We start from the raw sequence: 17,421 nt of genomic DNA on the forward strand, positions 1-17,421 counted from the left end.
TACCTCGTGTCCCGATGTGTTTCACTGGAACACAGTACGATACTAAGCCACGCTAGGAAATCTCAGGTCAATGACCAAGGGCGATATCAAAGGGCTACGTTTCAAAGGGGTGTCTTAAAGGAGACAAACAAGTTGGAAAAGGCAAGGAGTGTCGGGATAGAATTCGAGAGTGTGGTTCTGAAGGCGTGGACACCAGTGGGTTGAGCAATCATAATCGAGAGGCCAGAATGAAAGGGTTGCAGATATCTCAGAGGTTTGTGGGGCTGGGGGAGACCACAGAGATAGGGGAGGATGAGAACATGCAGGGATTTGAAAGACAAGGATGAGAATTTTGAAATCCAGGTGTCGCTTGGCCAGGAGTCGATGTAGATCAGCGAGCACAGGGCTGACAGGGGAATGGGGCATGCACTAAGATGCAGGCAGCAGAGTTTAGGGTGGCCTCAGGTTTATGGAGGGTGGAATGCAGGAGGCCAGTCGGGGGGGGGGGATGTCCCATCGGGATTGTCAAGTCTGGAGGTCACAGAGGCACAATGAGGGTGTCAGCAGCAGGTGAGACAAAGGTGAAGTCACTTCATCTGCTATCACTTCCTCCTGTTGTCCCCCTTCCACCCCCTCCACTCCCCCTCTCTCAATCTTGATGCAGATCCAGGTTTCGGGGTGAGTGTGGCTGGAAAATCCCTCCCACGGGCTATACCTTGGGCTACACATAGTTGTAACTACCCCTCGCCACAACGGTGCCGTGTTTGAGGTGTTTGTGTGGTATCCTAATGGCGATAAAGGAAATGTTTAGATCAAGCAAATAAGGAGATAGTATTTTCAGTGGCTGAAGGGGTGAGTTAAGGTGATTGGCAGAAGAACCAAGTGTGACAGGAGGGAAAACCTCTTTTTTAATGCATTCAATGGTTAGGATTTGGAATGTACCAACAGCTTGGCAGATATTGATTCAACAGCAAGCTTCAAAACGGAATTGGATCAATGCTTGCAGAAAAGAAAAATTGCAGGGGAAATTGGGAAAGATCGGGGGGAGTGGGACAACTGGATTGCTCTTTGAAAGAGCCAGCACAGACTTGATGGGCGATTGGCCTCCTTCAGTGCTTTTCTATTCTATTGATTCTGATCTTTCAACCTCCAACTCTTTGCTTTTTGTGCTGTGGTATATACGCCAATCTTTATCTATTTGTGGCCTTGTGGCCACTCCAGCTCTGACAGCTTTGGCAGAATACTGTGGTATGTGATGTCTCCACAAGTGCCTTTATTATCTCGGTGTCTGACTCTTGTGGTTTGGCTTATGTTTCAGACAGAAAAGCTTCCTCTTTGCTCCACATTCAACTTGATCGCTTAAGCCACTGTAAAATATTCTAATGTGAATCACCTTTAAGTAGGAAACTAACCCAAGGCACTTACAGGAGTTCAGGCAGACATCACTTGACTTCCAGCCACATAGAGATTTCAGGAAAGAGGACCAAGGCCTTGGTCGGAAAGATAAGTTTGAAGTAGCCAGACTCTGTTGACATAGAAAACTCGACCATCTTGAACACAGAACCAAAGCTTCAACCAAGACGGACAAAGGAAAATCAAAGAAGTTTGGGAATCATCAGTTCAATGAAAAACAGCAAAACAAAAATCTGAAAACCTTTGTTCAAATTAATTTTTGTTCATGTTCATCTAATGAAAGGACATCATTTTGTGTGAGCTGTTTGCCTCACCTAACTCGCCCATCGTGAATTAAGAGTCCATTCCTTTCATAAATCCCACAGTGCAGAAAGAGGCCATTCGGCCCATCGAGTCTGCACTGACCACAATCCCAGCCAGGCCCTATCCCCATAACCCCATGTATTTACTCTAGTTAGTCCCCCTGACACTAAGGCACAATTTAGCATGGCCAATCCACCTAACCCGCACATCTTTGGACTGTGGGAGGAAGCCAGAGCACCCGGAGGAAACCCACACAGATACGGGGAGAACCTTCAAACTCCACACAGACAGTGACCCAAGCCGGGAATCGAACCTGGGTCCCTAGCGCTGTGAGGTAGCAGTGCTAACCACTGTGCCACCCGTGCCGCCAAAGGAAAATCAAAAAAGTTTTGTTACTTTATCAGTTTCGTTACTTTACTCTATTTTCAAATCCATCACAAACCCTCCCTCATGTTGTAGCCTGCTCCACCCCCATAACCCCTCCCAGATTTCAGAGCACCAACACCGGCCTCTATCACATCCCCAATCTCCATCGCTCGATCACTGACTCGCTGCATCTCCAGCTATCTAGGTACCAAGCTCTGGAATTTCCTCCCCAATTGCCTTCACCTTTAAGAGGGCACAGGTTTAAGGTGAGAGGGGGTAGGTTTTGGGGTGGCATGTGGGGAAAGTTTTTCACACAGAGGGTGATGGGTGCCTGGAACGCGCTGCCAGTGGATGTGGTGGAAACAGGCACATTAGTAACGTTCAAGGCATTTCTTGGTGGACACATAAATGGGAGGCGAACAGAGGGATAGAAACCACGTATTGGCGCAGGCTTGGTGGGCCGAAGGGCCTGTTCCTTTGCTATGTTGTTCTTTGTAAAATACTCCTTAAAACTTACCTCTTTAACCAGGTTTTTTTATCCTCCTTTGGCTTGGTGTCACAATCTGTCTGCTTGTTCACTATTGTCAAGCACATTGGGATACTCTAGTGCATTAAAGGTGCTATATAAATGCAAATTATTGTTTTGACATTAAATTGTTGGTGTAGTTTCACCCCTCTGCCACAAGAGTGACTGCACTTCCAAGTCAAGCAGTTAGTTGCACCATCTAGTGGCCTAGTTGACCAATAACAAAAATAATTATTTTTTTTGCAAACCTATTTTCATAGAATAGAATCCTACAGTGCAGAAGGAGGCCATTCAGCCCGTTGAGTCTACACCGACCTCAATCCCACCCAGGTCCTACCCCCATAACCGCATTCATTTACCCTGCTAGACCCCCTGATATTAAGGGGCAATTTAGCACGGCCAATCCACCTAACCCACACATCTTTGGACTGTGGGAGGAAACCGGAGCACTCGGAGGAAACCCACACAGACATGGGGAGAACATGTAAACTCCACACAGACAGTGACCCAAGCCAGGAATCGAACCCGGGATCCTGGCGCTGTGAGGCAGCAGTGCTAACCCACTGTGCCACCTTTTCTGCCCAAATTGGAGCTAAAGCTATACTGAAATTTCATTGCTCCTGCAGTTTTCTTATCAGTACCTTCAATGTACATTGACAGGGAAGATTCTGGAACTGGTGCGTTAGTGATGTGGAGTTAGGTCAGCACAGTGGTTAGCACTGCTGTCTCACAAGGCCAGGGACCCGGGTTCGATTCCTGGTTTGGGTCACTGTCTCTGTGGAGTTTGCACGTTCTCCCCATGTCTGCATGGGTTTCCTCCGGGTGCTCCGGTTTCCTCCCAGAGTCCGAAAGACATGCTGGTTAGGCTACTTGTGGCCGTGCTAAATTCTGCCTCAGTGTAACCCGAACAGGCGCCGGAGTGTGGCGGCTAGGGGATTTTCACAGTAACTTCATTGCAGTGTTAATGTAAGCCTACTTGTGACACTAATAAATAAATAATGACACAGTTGGTAGCATTCTCACCTCCAATCAGGAGATTATGGATTCAAGTGTCACTACAGTTGAGACAAAATGCTGACGCTTACAGCGCTGAGGGAGTGCGGAACTGTCTTTTGGTTGAGATATTAAACCAAGGCCCCAGGAGGACATAAAAGATCAACAGCATTATTTCAAAGTGCAGCAATAGTGGTCTCCTCAGTGTCCTGGGCAATGTGAATCTCTCAATCAATCTCATCATTAAAAATGTGTGGCGTTTGCACATTCTCTCCGTGTCTGCGTGGGTTTCCTCCCGCACTCCAAAGATTTACAGGTTAGGTGCATTGGCCATGCTAAATGCTCCCTCAGTGCACCTGAACAGGCGCCAGAGAGTGGCGACTAGGGGATTTTCATAGTAACTTCATTGCAGTGTTAATGTAAGCCTATTTGTGACTAATATATAAACCTTAAAAAACTTTAAATGATCTGGTCATTATCACAATGCTGTTTGTGGGAGCTTACTGTGCACAGATTGGTTGCCACATTTCCCACATCACCACAGTAGATACACTTCAAAAGTACTGAGTTGATTGCAAAATGCTTTGGGACGTCCCAATGTCACAAAAGGTGCGATAGAAATAGAAGTGTTTCTTTATCTTTCTATTCCCTCTGTCAGTGGGACATTTGAAAGTTAGGTGAGAATGCTGAATGTCGATCAAGTTTATCATCTTCGCAATGGTAAAGAAACAAAGCCAAAAATGCACTCAAACAGAAGCTCATTTTACAACAGTCGACTTTAATGGACAGGTTGGGCAGTGGGTTAGTTATGTTACAACTTACAGATCTGCACGTTCTCCGTTATTCAACCTCCCTGGTCCCAGCGATGAGCAGACTCTGCTTTCCCTCCGATCTGGAAAAGACCCTCCCTGCTTCGCTATCCAGTCCTGTGATTAGGTGATCCAAGGCAGAACCACCAAACCCTTTTGTTCTCCAAACTCAATAATGGTCACTGATTGAGGCCGAGATAGACTTCTGCTCCGTCAGGAAGTCGAGGGATATGGGGAATGGGCAGGGACGTGGAGTTGCAGCAGACACAGTGCATCCCATGGTGGTATCCAGTCGCAGGGCAGGCTCAGTAGGCTGGCTGGTCCACTCCTGTCCTTCCTAATTCTTATGTTGACCCACTTACACTTTCCCAAAGTTACAACAGGAAGGCAGATTCATAGTTGAGTGAGCTGAAACTCATAAATAATAGAATCATCTAGAATCCCTACAGTGCAGAAGGAGGCCATTCGGCCCATCAGGTCTGCACCAACTCTCTGATAGAGTATCTTACCCAGGTCCTCTCCCCAACTCTACCCCTGTAGGGGCAGCACGGTGGCACAGTGGTTAGCACTGCTGCCTCACAACACCAGGGACCCGGTTCGATTCCTGACTTGGGTCACTGTCTGTGTGGAGTCTGCACGTTCTCCCCGTGACTGTGTGGGTTTCCTCCCACAGTCTGAAAGACGTGCTGGTTAGGTGGATTGACCCAAACAGGCGCCGTAGTGTGACAACTAGGGGAATTTTCACAGTAACTTCATTGCAGTGTTAATGTAAGCCTTACTTGTGACTAATAAATAAACATTAATTTCTTAAACGTAACCCCACACATTTACTATGGCCAATCCACCTAACCTGCACATTCTCAGACCGGACAATTTGTCCAATTGGCTTATTTTACAGATAATAAGTGAATAAAAAGAGCAACATTTTGAGTAAAACCCACCTCACTGCAACTTAAAGAACCAGAACCCAACCCTGCTCTTGTGCAAAAGGTGAATATACTTAGCGAGTAAGCCTTGTGAACAGCTCATGTGAAATAAGGGACTGAGTGTGGGGAAGCTGGTGGCTGAAAGAGCCACAATGCGCACACTCATACAGAAAGCAAAGATGCTCCATCTCCCACAGGCTGTTTAGAAATACGGTTCAAAAGGGAAACAGGACAAGTAGTTAAAATAAGGGACAGCCCCTTAAAGTACAGGAGAGTTGGCCCCGGTTTTGAAGCTGGCCAGCTTCAGGTTTTGCTCTGGGCAGCTTAAATTGGGCTGTTTCAGGACCTGAGCTACTTCCTGTTAGAGTTGGAACACCCCTGCTAACATATATTATATAGATCGTAGCCATCAGTGTGCTCAGAGAGGCAACTAGTAAATAGAGATTTTTTAAAAAGATAATCCTTGGAGGTTATTTAAAAACAAAGTAATTATGAATGACTGAAGAGAAGGATCAATAATGTAACTCTTGTACCAGCAGAGCCCATCGGCCTTCAAACAGAGGGTGAGGCAGGTGGTCCCGGGTTCCTGACACCGGCCACCATCTTGGCTAGCATGCGATTGCAAAGAGCTGCATAGGGATTCATGAGGGCGACTTGGCTCTTGGCAAACCCATTGCCCAGATCTGCCGCCTGTCTGAAGTCCTGCAGAGCCTCCTGGTCGTGCCCGGAGAGTCGGTGGAGGAGCCCTCGCTGGACCAGTGCCAGGCTAGCTGTCCGCCCTGTTCCTCTGCTCAGCTCCACTGCCTTGTTCAGGTCACTCATCGCTCCTGAAATGATCAAGATTAGTGATTGGTGAGCCAAGTGTCCCTTGATGCATCAGTATTCAGAATGTCAACCATAACAGGAATCATTAGGTTTTGGGCTTTGTCCTTCAAGCCTGCTCCACCATTCATCAAGACTCTGGTAGACCTTCTATCTCAATTCTACCTTTCCTCACATCCTTAATTCCTTTAATGCCAAAGGTCGTGCAGATTCTCAAGAACATAGCATCCACTGAGTCAAGAAATTTCTCCTTATCTCAGTCCGAAATGGCTGACCCCTTATTCTGACACGTGACCCTGTGTCTAGATTCCCCATGATGTGGAGATGCCGGCGTTGGACTGGGGTGAACACAGTAAGAAGTCTCACAACACCAGGTTAAAGTCCAACAGGTTTATTTGGTAGCAAATACCAAATAGCAGAAACTGATAGCCAAGTTCCGCACACATGAGGACGGCCTAAACCGGGATGTTGGATTTATGTCACATTATCAGTAACCCCCACAGCTTGCCTCCTGGACTTGCAGAATCTCACTCGCTGCTCTGTCTGGAGACAATACACATCTCTTTAACCTGTGTTTAATGCTCCCTCCACCCACATTGTCTGTACCTTTAAGACCTGGCTGGTTGTAGGGATTCGCATTCTAATCAGTATTCTGTAACTTGATTTTGTGTCTGTGCACTGTTTGAGAGCACATTTCCACTCCATCTGACAAAGGAGCAGCGCTCCGAAAGCTTGTGGTATTTGCTACCAAATAAACCTGTTGGGCTTTAACCTGGTGTTGTGAGACTTCTTACTAGATTCCCCAGCCAGGGGAAACATTTGCTATCCTGTGAAGGCCCTTATATGTCCTTCCTTAGGGAAGGAGACCAAAACTGCACACATGCACTGCAACTGAACAGAACTTACGTTGAGGCCTCACCAATGCCTTATATAATTATAGTACTTCTTTATTCTTATTGTCCAATTGCTTTGTAGCAAGTGCCAACATATCTTTTGCCCATTGCGATGTTAGTGTACCGTTAAGAGATTTTTTTTAAAATCATGATCTCTGCAGCTCTCGCAGTCAGTGTTTCTCAACTCACAGCCTTAAGTGATGGCATTATGGCACCAGTTTGACTGGAGATGTCTATTTTTATTGCTTAAACAGGGATTTGTTTATTTTTACTGGGATGTTTATGACTCTGCATTGTTAGGGAAAAACTGGTTGGCAGGTCAGGTGATGGGAGTTTTTCCATTCAGAGCCGCAGTTTGAGTTTTAGGAGGGACATCAAGCTGAAAAGAAGTCTCTCTCTCTCTCTCTCCCTGGTTTTGGAAATTCTGCTGGTTAGCTGAAAGCAAGGTCTTGCCTTTCTGAAGGGGGGAACCGGCTGTCGGTGGCTTACCCAGAGTCCCTGGTGTTTTGGGAAGCCGTTCTGACTTCAAACTCTTCTGAGTCTATCCAGAGAACGATAGACTTCATCCAAAGGTCTCAAGTCCAGTATCACGTGAACTGTGTTACACCTGTAAAAAGGGTCCTTTGTCTACGGGATTGGTTTGATTGGAACACATTAGATACATTAGTTAAGAGTTATACATTATAATGGTTATTTTGTTTCTTGTTTGTAATTGATAAAAGCTCTTGCTACTTTTCTTACTATACATGTCAACTATATTCTTAAATAGCTTTTAGCTCCCTGGTGGGTCATTTGAATCACACCTGAAGTGAAGCCTATCATGCTTATCCTAGCCAAATTCAAGAGGCAAAACTTATGATCCAGATGGGCTCCATAAAACACTTTGGAGTTTCTGACCTGAACCATAACACCATCTAACTGCTTGAAGAAAATCACTGCTTCTTGAAGAAAATCGTTCCCTGACTGGGAGCAAACGCAGCGTCCATCAGTGAAAGTGTAAAACCCAACCAAAGGGCCACCAGGGAAGCTGCACAACAGATTTGTAATCATTATATATTGCACTAGCAGGATAAGAGAATGAGAAGTCATAACATTCGGGGTTGGTTGCTAACAACAGCACAGGTTTATTGAATAGCTGTTTACTCTACGGAGGCTTAATTTAGACTAAAGCAAAGACTAATTTAGACAAAGCAACTGATAATGTTAAAAATTATACAGATGACTAAACTCCCAAGTGACAGCGCAACAACACAACACCAACCCCCAAACATATAACATATTGGCGGCACAGTGGTCAGCACTGCTGCTTCACAGCGCCAGGGACCCGGGTTCAATTCCTGGCTTGGGTAACTGAGTGTACGGAGTCTGCACATTCTCCCAGTGTCTGCGTGGGTTTCCTCCGGGTGCTCCGGTTTCCTCCCACATTCTGAAAGACGTGCTGGTTAGGTGCATTGACCCGAATAGGCACCAGAGTGGTGCGACTAGGGGAATTGCACAGTAACTTCATTGCAGTGTTAATGTAAGCCTTACTTGTGACTAATAAATAAACCTTTGAATAAACTTTATAACATCCCTCCCCCTTTACCTCTAAGGTCACATAACAAACAACCATAGCATTTTTACATAGTCATCAAAACACACACACACACACACACACACACACGCACAAAGACAGTCAGTGCATTATTACACAGTAATAATAACGTTGCCATAATCCTTATTGACCACAGGCTGTGACTGGTGCTGATTTAACCTGAGGATCACCACACCTCAGGCGAGGAGCAAGGTTGAGAAGGCGGGGCCCTCAGCCGGTCCGAGTGTTGAACTTGCTCTGTTGGTGTCGCTCTGCATCACTAACCAGCCCTCTAGCCAATTGAGCTCACCGACAGTAAGAATAAAGTTAATAGGAAAGACAATCAGGTGGGCGTTTATTCCACACTGGTTACCCGCACACTTCAGGTTGTTCTTAGCCTTAGAGATATTCTCTGGTTCTTCAGGGGACGTTTCTACTCTGGAAGGCATAACAGTCCCTTCTACAGAAGAAAGACTTGTAGCCGCAAAGGATTCTTCGTCAATCCCAGTTTCTACTGTTATCCAGTCACAGTATCTGGTGCAATCTAGAGACAGCTAGAATCAAAGAGGCTTTTACAGTGCAGAAGGAGGCCATTCAGCCCATTGAGTCTGCACCGACACTCCGAAAGAGCCGTGAATTGTGGTCCATTATCACTCACAAAGGGCGGCACGGTAGCACAGTGGTTAGCACTGCTGCTTCACAGCTCCAGGGTCCCGGGTTCGATTCCCGGCTCGGGTCACTGTCTGTGTGGAGTTTGCACATTCTCCTCGTGTCTGCGTGGGTTTCCTCCGGGTGCTCCGGTTTCCTCCCACAGTCCAAAGATGTGCGGGTTAGGTTGATTGGCCAAGTTAAAAATTGCCCCTTAGAGTCCTGGGATGCGTAGGTTAGAGGGATTAGTGGGTAAATATGTGGGGGTAGGGCCTGGGTGGGATTGTGGTCGGTGCAGACTCGATGGGCCGAATGGCCTCCTTCTGCACTGTAGGGTTTCTATGATTTCTATGAATTTCTTCTGGTTTCCCAAATCTGGCGAAAATCCCATTGAGCTTTTTGATGCTTTGTTCCGCAGTTGTTGACTTCATTCGGACAACATCAGGCCATTTGGAAAGTGTATCTATGACAACCACGTACATGTGTCCTTATAGGGACCTGCAAAGTCTAGGTGCAGATGTTGCCAAGGCACTTTAGGCCACTCCAATGGATGCAATGGGGACAAGAGCGATGCATTCCTTACCCACACTAGAATGCAGAAAAGAATATGAGTCAGTTAAAGAAGCAGTCACAAGTGTTGGCACATTTCAACCTGAAGTTCCCACTACAACGTACCTGTGATGCCTTGCCGTACGGAGTCGGAGTGGTGGTGTCACACACACTGCCATCAGGGCAAGAAAGACCAATAGCTTTCGCATCGCGTACCTTAACAGGTGCTGAATGAAATTACACCCGGCTGGAAAAGGAGGACTGAGTGTTATCTTTGGAATGCAGAAATTTCACCAATATCTTTATGGCTGTCGTTTCACATTGCTGACGGATCACTGTCCCTTAACAATTCTTGGGCCACATAAGGGTAATTCATCGTTTGCCACAGTCCTGGCACAGTCCTGCTTTTTCCTTGACCTGGGCATCGCAGCCTGGCCACCAGGAGTAACTCCTCGCAAGTGCTTTCATTCAGCCTAGCCCAGGATGTCCTTCATGTAATTGTTCCAATTCTCTTTGTCGCAAGTTTGGAGGAATTTTTACCCTCGTTCCCCACAACATCCACTCTGTACCGTCGTCAGCTGGAGTTTTCTGAAAACAAGTTGCTTTAGTTTAGGATGTGTTTCCACTGTCCTCCCTTTTAACACCAGGCGGGACTTTACAGCCTCGCTCAACCCGAGACTGGAAAATCCCACCCGAGGTCAATGGACGTTTCCATGGTCCGCCCCCCGTCCCCTCCGATTCCGGGCGGGGCGGTAGAATTCTGGCTACTATTTCCAGTATCTTCCCCATGATGGGGTCATTTCTAGTCTACCTTTGGACCCGAACTTCAGTCACTGGGATGTATTCTGTGAAAAATAGAAGATATTGGAAACACTACTGGATGGTACATGACCAGCAGATAAAGGTAATTGTGACATTGCACCATCATTGATTTGGCTTTCCGACTCACAGTACTTGACCTCGTAGGAATATGCTGATAATATTAAAGACCATCGTTGAAGTCCGCTTGTGGCAAGCGATGAATTACCCTTATGTGGCCCAAGAGTTGTTAAGGGACAGTGATCCGTCAGCAATGTGAAACGACAGCCATAAAGATATTGGTGAAATTTCTGCATTCCAAAGATAACACTCAGTCCTCCTTTTCCAGCCGGGTGTAATTTCATTCAGCACCTGTTAAGGTACGCGATGCGAAAGCTATTGGTCTTTCTTGCCCTGATGGCAGTGTGTGTGACACCACCACTCCGACTCCATGCGGCAAGGCATCACAGGTACGTTGTAGTGGGAACTTCAGGTTGAAATGTGCCAACACTTGTGACTGCTTCTTTAACTGACTTATATTCTTTTCTGCATTCTAGTGTCAATTGTCATGTCCGCTTTTGTACACCACAAGTTATGCAATAGTTTAAGTAGGGTTGCTAGGTTTGGAACAAATTTGTAATAATTACTTCACCCTAAGAATGATCTGAACTGTGTTACACTCGTTGATGGTGGAGCCTCTATCTTCTTAGCTGCCTTGTGTAAGCCCTTGTTATTGATCACATGGCCTAAGTATTGTGCTGATGTTTGAAAGAAGTCACACCCATCTCTCCTGACATGAAGACCATGAATGTGGCTTCTGTGTTAGGCAAGTGTTCCTGTTCATTGGTACCAGAGATTAATATGTTGTCAAGTTAACATTGTACCCCCTGTAAATCGCTTACGATCTGGTCCATGGACCATTGAAACAGTTAGTGCTGATGTGATCCCAAAAGATAATTTCTCATAGTGGAATAGACTTTTATGAGTGATGATGGTAAGCAGGCGTTAAGATTCAGCTGCAACATTCATTTGCAGGTAGGCCTGCGGTAAATCAATTTTGCTGAACTTCTATCCTCCTGCTTCGCCAGTGAGCAAGGGTAACGAGTATTGGTCCGCTGGCCTGGCGACAGCTGTAATCGGCTGACATGCTGTTGATTCTGCTCCAACTTTATAAAGTATCAAAAAGTTTTTAGTTGGTAATTGCAACTCCGATTTTCTTTCCTTTGTTTGAAAAGAATATAATCCGCTCCTCGTCGCCAATATTCTTTTTATCCAGTTATATACTGCACTTGTCGGATAAAAGAACGTGAAATAGTAGCACATGGGGTTGGATGCAAATAACAATGCAGGTTTATTGAATAGCTGTTAACTCTACAAAGGCTTGATCTGGACTGAGGCAAAGCCCATGAAACAGCTACAAACTAGACACGTGACTAAACTCAAAGTGACAGCGCAACAACATAACATCCCCGATTATATAACAGTATAATCCACATATTTCCCTTCCTTTCTCTTTTGGCAGTTAACATCTGCTGAGTTAAAGCTGTAGCCCTAAAGATATCACCGTAAAGCTGGTGGACATATTTAAGAAAGTTTGCAATATTATGACTGGTCTTAAACATTCCTGGGCTAAGGAAGGGGAAGTCATCTTGGGTTCCCTCCTCCAAACTGTCAACGATTCCTGCTGCAATGTAAGCGTGAGTGTAAGGAAAGAATCAGCCTCGGCTGTTGGGTGTCCTCAGTCCTCAGGTTTGGCTGTGACTTTGTTCCCCTGTACATTATTGTAATGACTCATTAATGAACAGAAGTTACAGGTCAGCATCCCTATTTGACAATTTGGATTTCTGTAACTTTGAAGAGTAAGAATGGAGCAGATGGAACCATCACTCCATCCCATCCACATCCAGGTCCAATCATCACACCCATCACTCTTTGACTGGTCTGCCTGTAACTGCACCCATCTATAAATGTATTCATCAATACCCCTTTCACCATATTAACTATCCATCACCAAAGGTGTCACCCCATACATTAATTATCACATTCATCCATAAATCCATCACTGTATTTCCATCCATCACCCGCTGTACTGTCTATTAACCATCCCCACCCATCTCTCATATTCGTTGCCTACTTAAGCCATTTTATCCATTGACCCATCCGCGGCACGGTAGCACAGTGGTTAGCACTGCTGCTTCACAGCTCCAGGGTCCTGGGTTCGATTGCCGGCTCGGGTCACTGTCTGTGTAGAGTTTGCACATTCTCCTCGTGTCTGCGTGGGTTCCCTCCGGGTGCTCCGGTTTCCTCCCACAGTCCAAAGATGTGCGGGTTAGGTTGATTGGCCAGGTTAAATATTGCCCCTTAGAGTCCTGGGATGTGTAGGTTAGAGGGATTAGCGGGTAAAAATATGTGGGGGTAGGGCCTGGGTGGGATTGTGGTCGGTGCAGACTCGATGGGCCGAATGGCCTCCTTCTGCACTGTAGGGTTTCTATGATTTCTATGATCTGTCACACAACACATCCATGCATTTTTCCCATTGTCCCCATAATCAGTAATTTCCCCACTCATCCATCATCCAACAAGCCAAGCTCTGTACCCGAGTGGAAGCTGTCAGAGGTAATTTCCTGCTTTACTAATAGGAAGGATATCAGAGGTAGGTTCTTCACGCAGAGAGTGGTTGGGGTGTGGAATGGACTGCCTGCAGTGATAGTGGAGTCAGACACTTTAGGAACATTTAAGCGGTTATTGGATAGGCACATGGAGCACACCAGGATGATAGGGAGTGGGATAGGTTGATCTTGGTTTCAGATGAAGGTCGGCACAACATCGTGGGCCGAAGGGCCTGTTCTGTGCTGTACTGTTCTATGTTCTATGTTCTATGTTCTAATATATTTCAGGCAGCACAGTGGTCAGCACTGCTGCCTCACAGTGCCAGGGACCCAGATTCGATTCTCGGCTTGGGTCACTGTCTGTGCGGTGTCTGCACATCCTCCCTGTGTCTGCGTGAGTTTCCTCCGAGTGCTCTGCTTTCCTCCCACAGTCTGAAAGATGTGCTGGTTAGGGTGCATTGACCCGAACAGGCGCCGGAGTGTGGTGACTAGGGGGAATTTCACAGTAAATTCATTGCAGTGTTAATGTACGCCTTACTTGTGACTAATAAATAAAGTTTATTTTCTCCTCTTGTACCTTACTGGTTACCAACCCTATCCTCCGCCTTCCCCATGTTGAATTTTTACCTGTCGTGTCTCCTTTCAGCCGTAGAGTTTGTGCCCGGTTGTTGTAGCCAGATGCTCGTTCAGGGATGATTGCTATAGCCTGAGTGAATATTTCCACAGCTGCATCCACGTTCCCAGACTCTGCACGGGAAATTCCCTGAAGTTCCAAGTCTTTAGCCTGTTTCACTAGGACTGGGTCAAACTTGCTGTCTAAATATAACAAATTGAGATGGGTTACAGACAGAGGTAATATAGCCAACGCTCCAAAATAGTCCCACTTCTCCACTGTTTTACTCTGGCCTGAAACCCTCCATACAAGGAGAACAATGTGTGTGTAAGAGATTGAGTGAGATTCCTCAGATGTTGACTCATTGGGGCGCTGATTCCCTGGACAATGAAACTTGCTGCAGTTCAAATCCCTGGGCACCATCTTACTCCTGGACTTCCATCTCCACAGCCCTCAGAGTTTACTGCACCTCTCCAGTTCTGAATCAATCACCCTACCACTGGCAACCATGACTTCAGCTGCCTAGACCCTGTGGCAGTGGGTTAGCACTCCTGCCTCACAGCGCCAGGGACCCAGGTTCAATTCCCAGCTTGGGTCACTGCCTGTGCAGAGTCGACATTTTCTCCCCGTGTCTGTGTGTTTCCTCCGGGTGCTCCGGTTTCCTCCCACAGTCCAAAAGATGTGCTGGTTAAGTGTATTGGCCATGCTAAATTCTCCATCGGTGTCCCAAACAGGCGCCGGAGTGTAACTTCATTGCAGTGTAAATGTAAGCCTACTTGTGACACTAATAAATAAACTTGAACTTTAAAACTCCACTTCTCTTTCATCATTTAAGGTGTTCCTTAAAACCAAGTTATTGGATCTAGCTTTTGGTCTGCTACCTAATATCTTAGCATCTGGTTTGGGTGTCAAATTTTGATTCATCAAATAGAATCCCTAAAGTGCAGAAGGAGGCCATTCAGTCCATCAAGCCTGCACCGACAACAATCCCACCCAGGCACTATCCCCGTAACCCCCACATATGTACCCTGCTAATTCCCCTGACACTAAGGGTCAATTTAGCACGGCCAATCAACCTAACCCGCACATCTTTGGAGTGTGGGAGGAAACCAGAGCACCCGGAGGAAACCCACGCAGACACGGATGCAAACTGCACACACTCACCCAAGGCTGGAATTGAACACTGAGGCATTGTGCCACAATGCCCACAGATTCTCTGTGAACGGGCTTGGAATATTTGATTATGTTAATGATACAATATACCAAGTAGTTTTTGGGTGCTGACTTGCTGAGGTAGAGATTTCCTGGGCACAGAATTTTGCTGGGGTTCCCTACATACTGCATATAACTGTGGTACAGGGTCGCCAAATATTGTTTCTCACTGGGACATACATCCCCAAAGTGTTGACTCTTGCTGGGATGGAGGTTCCTAGGCTTTAAGCGTCTGTGAGAAATGGGAGCCACAAACATTAACTCTCACTTGGCTATGAGCTCCCCTGGAGTTGGGCCTGACTGTATTAATGTTCCACGGATGGACATCAATTACTGCACTCAAGTGTAAAGTATGTACGAGTCCAGCAAGAGTCTCAAGCAAACTGAGAGAGCAAGTGTCAGTGCCAAACTTGATCTTGTCCTCTTCCTAACACGCAAACCTGATTTTGTGAAGGGCAATGTGAAGACTCTTTGAGTGAGAATAATTGAATTGAACCATCACACACTCACCATCATCAGTTAACTCGACCTCCGCTTCTCGCCCAAGGTTACCAAAGGGATCGTTAGGGTTGAAGATAGCCTGGAGCACAGCCTGGTCACCGAGGGTAGCCATATCCCAGGTTAATGTGAGAATTACTCGCCGAGGTAGAGCCTAGTTGAAATAGCTTCCTCATCAGACCTGGTGCAGTGGACTTCAGACTGAACAGACTGTCTCCACATTTAACTCCAACCAATGGGAGTGTGGGGCGGAGGCCAAGGCTCAGAGCACTGACCTGCATGCTCTGGTAAACAGCAATGACGTCAAACACAGAATATCTGGTAACACCAGCTTTGCAGAAACAAAGCATAAACTCTGAGGCACCAACCAGTGGAAGACTGAAGCAGACATGGTTATGAGGTCCCACATTAGATCCCTGATGTCAATCCATTTCCTCATTACTGACCAGTCATTTCCTCATTACATGACCACCCCTCCCCACCCACCAAAACAGCATGAGTGTTTGCGCACACATCAAATGAAAGCAGGACTATAAATAGTCTAATAAGCTAGCCGATACATGTTGGGCAAGTGAACTATGACTACTATTGGAACGCCCATCAAATTTTAACAAAAGACATCATAAGGATACAAGAGAAATCTTTTAGGGTAATACGTTATATTTAAATCAAATTGACTTTATATTAACATTGGCCACATTTGTAAGTGACATATAAGCCTCAGCTTGCTTTACCTGGTCGTATTCTCTGCCTTGACCCCAGAGTGGAGGGGCTTGGTTATGAGGAGAGATTGGGGAAACTGGGGTTGTTCTCCTTGGAAAGACGGAGGATGAGGGGAGACTTAATAGAGGTGTATAAAATTATGAAAGGCATAGATAGGGTGAACGGTGGGAAGCTTTTCCCCGGGTCAGTGGTGACGTTCACGAGGGGTCATAGGTTCAAGGTGAAGGGGGGGAGGTTTAACACAGATATCAGAAGGACATATTTCACACAGAGGGTCGTGGGGGCCTGGAATGTGTTGCCGGGCAAGGTGGTGGAGGTGGACACACTGGGAACATTTAAGACTTATCTAGACAGCTATATGAACGGAATGGGAATGGAGGGATACAAAAGAGTGGTCTAGTTTGGACCAGGGAGCGGCGCGGGCTAATTGTTCCTTGTTTCTCGTTTCATGGCTTCATTCTATGATCATCTTGCTGGTGCCAGTACAGAGCGAGACTGCGGATAGTTGGGAACCTGTCTCGGGGGCAGGGAATTCATATGGTGTTCGTGGAAGTGGAAATGACTAGGGTTGGGAAGCATTTTCCGATCAGGGCCATTGTGATCTCCTGGACTCGTTTCGATGGCCTCAGGGGGTCGGAGAGGAATTTCCCAGATTTTTTTTTTCCCCATATTGGCCCTGGGGTTTTTCACTCTGGGTTTTCGCCTCTCCCTGGAGATCACATGGTCTGGAATGGGGGGGTGGGGGTGAGTTAATAGGTTGTAATGAACAAAGCATCGTAGCTGTGAGGCACAGCTCGGTGGATAGGATATTGGTATGTAGATAGGCTGGAAAATTGGGCAGGGATCCTGGATTCAATCCTGGACCGGGGAGCGGCGCGGGCTTGGAGGGCCGAAGGGCCTGTTCCTGTGCTGTATTGTTCTTTGTTCAATCTAAGTTGACACTCGTGTGGGACAGAGTGAGTGTTTCATTGTCAGAAATACTGTCTTTCAGATGTGACTTCACCCAGTGTCCTGGCCAACATTTCTTCCTGATCCCACACCACCAAAAACAGCTTAACTTGTCATTAATCTCACCAGTTTATGGAATTTTGCTTGTGTGCTGGGATTTCCTACAAAATAAGTGATTACCTGAAAAAATTAAATTTGTATAAACTATGTCCATTTTCTC

The 17,421-nt window shown here is 46.3% G+C and overlaps 1 protein-coding gene across 1 annotated transcript; it reads right to left on the minus strand.

Moving 5' to 3' along the window:
• Window positions 1–4,338: 4,338 nt before the first annotated feature.
• On the minus strand, window positions 4,339–15,734 carry ttc36 (tetratricopeptide repeat domain 36). Its single transcript, XM_078199048.1, has 3 exons — window positions 15,543–15,734; window positions 13,835–14,023; window positions 4,339–6,142 (listed from the first exon to the last, which is right to left on the minus strand). Exons 1-3 carry the CDS (start codon window positions 15,643–15,645, stop codon window positions 5,868–5,870), a joined length of 567 nt encoding a protein of 188 aa, XP_078055174.1. The 5' UTR covers window positions 15,646–15,734; the 3' UTR covers window positions 4,339–5,867.
• Between the last annotated feature and the right edge of the window lie 1,687 nt (window positions 15,735–17,421).

The sequence above is a fragment of the Mustelus asterias genome, chromosome 27 (genome assembly GCF_964213995.1).
Source record: "Mustelus asterias chromosome 27, sMusAst1.hap1.1, whole genome shotgun sequence".
In the NCBI taxonomy this organism is placed as follows: Eukaryota; Metazoa; Chordata; class Chondrichthyes; order Carcharhiniformes; family Triakidae; genus Mustelus; species Mustelus asterias.

Bases quoted from the DNA above. Each gene is read 5' to 3' on its own strand.
- ttc36 (XM_078199048.1), bottom strand. From the start codon at position 15,645: ATGGCTACCCTCGGTGACCAGGCTGTGCTCCAGGCTATCTTCAACCCT. The intron at 14,024-15,542 runs GTGAGTGTGTGA...TGTTATATTTAG, and splicing joins GGTCGAGTTAACTGATGATG to ACAGCAAGTTTGACCCAGTC. The intron at 6,143-13,834 runs GTAAAAATTCAA...TGATCATTTCAG, and splicing joins GCTGAAAGGAGACACGACAG to GAGCGATGAGTGACCTGAAC.